General features: G+C 43.7%; 1 protein-coding gene across 4 annotated transcripts in view; it reads right to left on the reverse strand.

Annotated features, from left to right (window-relative positions):
• Nucleotides 1-5,441, reverse strand: part of LOC137536338 (C-X-C chemokine receptor type 6-like) — a 44,256-nt gene extending 38,815 nt beyond the window's left edge. For 2 of the 4 annotated variants that reach the window (XM_068258511.1, XM_068258512.1), the window contains exon 1: nucleotides 5,310-5,441. Coding sequence is in view for 1 of the 4 variants with exons in the window: in XM_068258510.1 (XP_068114611.1) it covers nucleotides 505-567 (63 nt within the window). In the remaining 3 variants the exon portion in view is untranslated. Of the gene's footprint in view, nucleotides 1-504; nucleotides 577-5,309 lie in introns of all 4 variants that reach the window. The other 2 variants (XM_068258510.1, XM_068258513.1) reach the window with 2 other exon arrangements.
• Nucleotides 5,442-5,698: the final 257 nt, after the last annotated feature.

A 5,698-nucleotide genomic window follows, 5' to 3' on the forward strand; every position in this document is an offset into this window, starting at 1 on the left:
TTCCAGGTGGTTTCGGGGAGATCTCCCAAATTCTCCACAATACCAGTGGCATCTTACCCTTTTCCGGCTCTAGAGAATTGGCAAAGGGCAATGAAGGAAATTTGGGGACTTGTAAAAAGGAATCTGGGAAAAGTCTTCCAGACACAGAAAAAACAGGCTGATAAAAGGCAGTCTGTTGAGTGGAAGTTTTCCCCAGGAGACATGGTGTGGGTGTCTACTCGGCATCTGGCGTTAAAGCAACCATCACCTAAGTTAGGACCCAGATTTGTAGGCCCATATCCTGTGTCCAGAAAGATTAATGAGGTGACATATGATTGATCTCCCAGCCAGCATGAGAGGTGTGAGATCATTTCATGTTTCTTTGTTGAAGCCTGCTGTTCTTTGTTGAAGCCTGCTGTACATGTGGATTCCCCCCCCCCTCCCCCTGTGATGATTGACGACCAACCTGAGTATGAGATCGAGAAGATTTTAGATTCTCGATTAGTGCAGAATTCTGTACAGTACCTGGTCCATTGGAAGGGGTATGGTCTGGAGGAGAGAACTTGGGTTCCGGATTGCCGCATGCATGCCGAGGATCTAAAGAAAGAGTTTCATGAGTTACACCTTGAAAAGCCATGTAAGAAGTGTCCGGGGTCCACTCCTCAGGGGGGGATACTGTAATAGATAGCGGAGATGCCGCTGCAGCGGTGACGGCGTGGCCGCTGTCTCCACGTCTCAGCCGGCGGCCTTCGCCGCGCAGTTACATGGTGCAGTTTTGCCTGGTCCGTCAGTTGCACATAGACTGAGGGCTACGCGCGCGCGCTCCAGGCGACAGGAACTTTATGCGATTAGAAGGGGAGTCAGCTGATCGGCCAGTCAGCTGACTCCAGCAGTGCTCCTGATTGGTTGAGTGACTGGGGCGGCGCTGTGGGGCGCTCTCAGTATATATAGGACCTGCCTGTCAGTAGCTCCTCGTCTGCTGTTGCAAATGCTATGTGTTAGCACTAATCAGACCTTAGTCAGATCCCAGAAGTGTGCTAGAACCAGCAGGAGCTGGGAATCCACACTTAGTCAGATTCTGTTGATAGCTAAAGTACTAATTGAATTGTATTATTTGTTATGACCTTCTGCTAGCCTTGACTACTCTTCTGCTTACTGATTCTGTGCTTCTGCCTATCTGATCCTGTTGCCGACTCAGCCTGAACACTACTCTGATTTAAGCCTTCTGTCTTTGTACCGTATCTGTCCGTTTGTTGCCGAATCTGCTTGTCTGACTCCTCCTGCCCTCACCAGTGAGCCTAGTTCCTGGTGAGGGATTCTTTGTACAGCTTAATCACCTGCTCCTCAGGTGACCAGTAGCTGCAGTACAGTCTTAATCACCTGCTCCTCAGGTGACCTGTAGCTGCAGTACAGTCTTAATCACCTGCTCCTTAGGTGACCAGTAGCTGCAGTACAGTCTTTATCACCTGCTCTGAACTGATTACTAGTTCATCTGCATCTCCAGCTTGCTGTAGTGCTGATCCCTGTGTTCTATAGAGATATCTCCCTCTACCAGCTTCTCTGAGGGGAGTTGGTATCTCTATCTGTTTTACTGTTGCACCAAACACCTATCTTTACATCTGGTTGTCCTGTGTCTCGCTATACTCGCATTATTGGTGATTCTGCAGATCACCACATAATCAGGTATAGTATCTGTATTATTGGTGATACTGCGGATCACCAATAATCAGAAAATCTGTTCTTGCTGACACCAATCGTTACAGTTGGACTTGGTGTTTGAGCACGCATACATTTTCTCATGGAAAGCACCTCTGGAAAATCCCCTCTACTCTTTATGTGGTTTTATGCAGGAGTGCAGCTACGCAAGCATGGCCCCGGTTAGTTGTCCAGTCAGGGCCAGTCAGTGCAGACGCAGTCCAGCCGAGTGCGCACCCCTGTCTTGCTCCCATCGCTGGGAGCATTCTGCGAAGGCGCAGTTGGCCCTGCACCTGAGGACATTCTGGGGTCAATTACAGACGAACGAGGAGGTAGAGGAGGACCGTGTGAGAGCAATGAGCCTGGAGGGGGCTAAAGGAAGCCCCAGGTATGTATATTTTTTTTTAAGTCCCCATCTCAGGTTTACTTTAACAGAAGCGGGGTCACGATCAGAAATCCAACAAACTCTTTAAAAGTAACTCTCCAATTCCGTGTTTTTCCCCAGTAGATACTAGTGATGGGCAAAATTTCAGAAGTTATTTTGCAGCTAAGTTCGGAATTACGATGCATATTCGTAATGTGAAATTTCAGACTATTTTGAAATTAATTTCACATGTCATCGTAATTATGATCCGTGATTCCACAATTACACAACATTTCACAAAAGTATAACTTTCTCATGCACAAACACGTTAATACATTAATGAGAAAATAGGAAAATGTGTTTTTCGTGTAGGAAAATTTGCTTCCTTGTGCTCCACAAGCTTCAATTCATTTATTAAAAATTTGTTTTCTCATATGTGAAAATGTGTTTTCTTATGCCTCATACACTTCAAAGCATTTGTGCAAAAATGACACTAAATTACATGGAATCAAGATTACCCATAAAATCGTAACTACGATCAGAATCATAATTGCGAAAATGATGCAAAGTTTCAACAAACTTGAAATTAGTCATTACAATGAACACTAGTAGGCACAGATCTGGAGGTGAAATAATCCCTATCAGAGATGTTTTATTAGGACTCAATCCCACCTGGTAAAAACATACATGTTTTTCTGCAGGTTTGTACAATTGTGGAACCCATTCCTGCCAGCGCATTTGCATTTTTACAAGTACTGATCAAAAGTACTCGGGAATAAATAGATAGTACGTGTTCCAAAAGTACAGGACTCTAAATGCACTAAAACACTCCTGATGAAGCCCGTAAGGGTGAAACATGTTGCGTTGCTGAGTTTTGGGTTTAGAACTTTCCCCACACTGTCTGCTGATGTGTTGGCTATAGAGGGATCTCCGTGATTTCTTGTGGTTCCGCCTATATAGGTGGGGAATACGGGGAGACTTTATCTCTCTATTGAATACAATGTTATTTACCCTCTGTTGAACCACATTATCTGTATGTACTACAGGAGCTCCCTCTATAAACAATGTTGTAGTCCACACCAGTACGGTGTCAGAATACGGACACAGACACTTTTTAGCCTTGTCTTTGTTGTTATTTTTATGAAGCTGCCCTAATATTTTAGACAGACTAATAAAGGTTGTGTTTAAATGTATTTGTATTTTTCCTAAAATGCAATTGCACTGCTGTACTGATTTTTTTTCTTTTTTGGGGGGCTAGGGGGGGGGGGATAAGCATATGAGGATAATGCAAATTACTAATACATTAATTTGCATGGAAACACAAATGTACAGCAAATCCACACACTTTTACAGTGTACCATATAGCTGATAACCTACAGTATAACAGATTTATACATTCTGTACCTGGGGCTTCCTCCAGCCCCTTAAGCTCAGATCGCTCCTACAAGGCCGTCCTCAGTCTTCTCCTGCTCTGGAGTCCGGTACCGGGTCCCATAACTTCAGACCTCTTTCACAGTGGGACATTGCGTTTTGGTGCGACATTAAAATCACACCGCAAACATACTACGCAACATGCCCAAAAGTCGCAACGTATCGTTACCAACGCATACAGCATATACAGTAGAAAATACAGGCAATGAAAAGTATGTCTCAAAGTCATTACTGTGCATGTGCAAACAGTCTAACACAGCTAATAACGTGTGTAACGCACAGCATGCAGCACTTTCACTAACGTGCAGCGTTAGACACCAACGCAACGTGCACACTGTGAATAGGGCATTGATTTTTCATTGCAGTGCATTCTTCTGCGTTAAAGCGGAATGCAACCCAGCATTTCTACTTTGTTCAAAGGCCTGGAACACACCAGAGGAGTTTTTCTGAACGTTTTGAGTTTTTAAATCTGCTGCTAATGTTATCCTATGTGTCTGTGCACACTGGAGCAATGAGGTTTTGTAAAAAAAAAACCATAGCATTACATTTGGGAAGAGCTTTTGAAACCTCTAAAAGCTCTTCCCAATGTAATGCTATGGGTTTTTTTTACAAAACCTCCTTGCCCCAGTGTGCACAGACACATAGGATAACATTAGCAGCAGATTTAAAAACTCAAAACGCTCAGAAAAGATTATTTACAGCATATTATATACAACCAGCATTTTTTTTTTACTAGAACAGCATTCAAAGGGTTAACACAGGCCTTAGAAGCCTAGAGCTGGAAGCATCTGAAGTTGTAGATAATGTTATCTTGTGTTTAATTGTATCAAGTGAGGAATGTAAACAAAGCCTTCTCTGACACTGCCGGGTCTCCTAAAGACAGTGAGACAATCAGAAAGCATCAGAAAGCATTTAAGCTTAAGTTAGACAATGAATAATGCAGTTATGAATAAAATGCAAAGTAAGCTCTCAGAGTTAAAAAAGGGTACTTTGGGAAGGTATAATTTCTAAATAAATAATAATACTTGTGCACAAAAGCAAATATGCTAACCGTATGGCATATAAAAAGTAGGAAAACATGTTTTTATTGAATATTATGTCAGAGTTTTATACCGCTTTAAATATTGTTTTAACGTGCGACTTTAACGTCGGACTGTGAAAGAGGCCTCAGCCAGTCGCGGCCAGTCTGACACAAGAGAAGTGTGCTCTTCACATATTTTTCCAGCAGCCACCAGAGAGATACTTCAGCCACGACTGGCTGAAGTTACAAGACCCGGAACCGGAGCTCGAGGCGGCTGAGGAGGGCGCCGTGGGAGTGATCCGAGCTTATGGGGCTGGAGGAAGCCCCAGGTATGTATACAACTGTTATATGTTATCAGCTCTGGTACACTTTAAGGGAAAAAAGCATGTATTTTTCTGTCCTTTCCATGAAATTTTAGTGGGAATAAGGCCTTACCCTATCCACAATAAGTAGATCTCCAATTCAAGCGCCTTCAGACAGAGTGGGTCACTGCGATATATAATATGACCAGGGTGTGGATGATATAGCGTACATTTATTGTGGGTGCCCATCATTTTGGCACAGGGTGACCCAAATGACAGCCCACCCTGCTGACGAACAAATTCCAGGGTGCCACTAATTACTATTCCCCCTCCGAATCGTAGCAACTAGTAGTCGCCGGATCCTTGAATTACCTGCAATGCTGCTATAGCTTCAACAAACTCAGGCGCTACGCAGCGATGTGCGCGGCGAGAAGCCCTGCCTCGGGTGGTAACTCCTAACACACCAACAGCGAACCAATTTTAAAATAATCCATATAAGGTTGGCTGGATCACTTACGATATCCTTACTAGAGACGCTTGGAGATCTTTGGGGATGCCTTAGGAAATCAGGGTCTTCAAGCTTTGCTCAAACACGTGTAGCTGCATGAAGAGTCTGGTTGCTGTATGCAATGGTTATGGCTTCTGTCCAGTCTTATAACGGACGAAAACTGACATTTCGCCTGGTGACAACTCACAAGATGAGCAGGATGTGGCTTCCAGCAGCCACATAGAACATGATCCGAAGACATAACAAAAGTTGTTTAGGTGATACCTTTAATGACTAACTGAACAAGATTTCTTTCCAAGCTTTTGAAACTTAGTTTCTTCTTCAGGCATGTTTAAGAACTGGATCAGAACCATGGTTGACTTCAGGTTGACTCCATCAGCTCAGCTCCTTCCATTCAT

The sequence above is a fragment of the Hyperolius riggenbachi genome, chromosome 10 (genome assembly GCF_040937935.1).
Source record: "Hyperolius riggenbachi isolate aHypRig1 chromosome 10, aHypRig1.pri, whole genome shotgun sequence".
Classification (NCBI taxonomy): Eukaryota; Metazoa; Chordata; class Amphibia; order Anura; family Hyperoliidae; genus Hyperolius; species Hyperolius riggenbachi.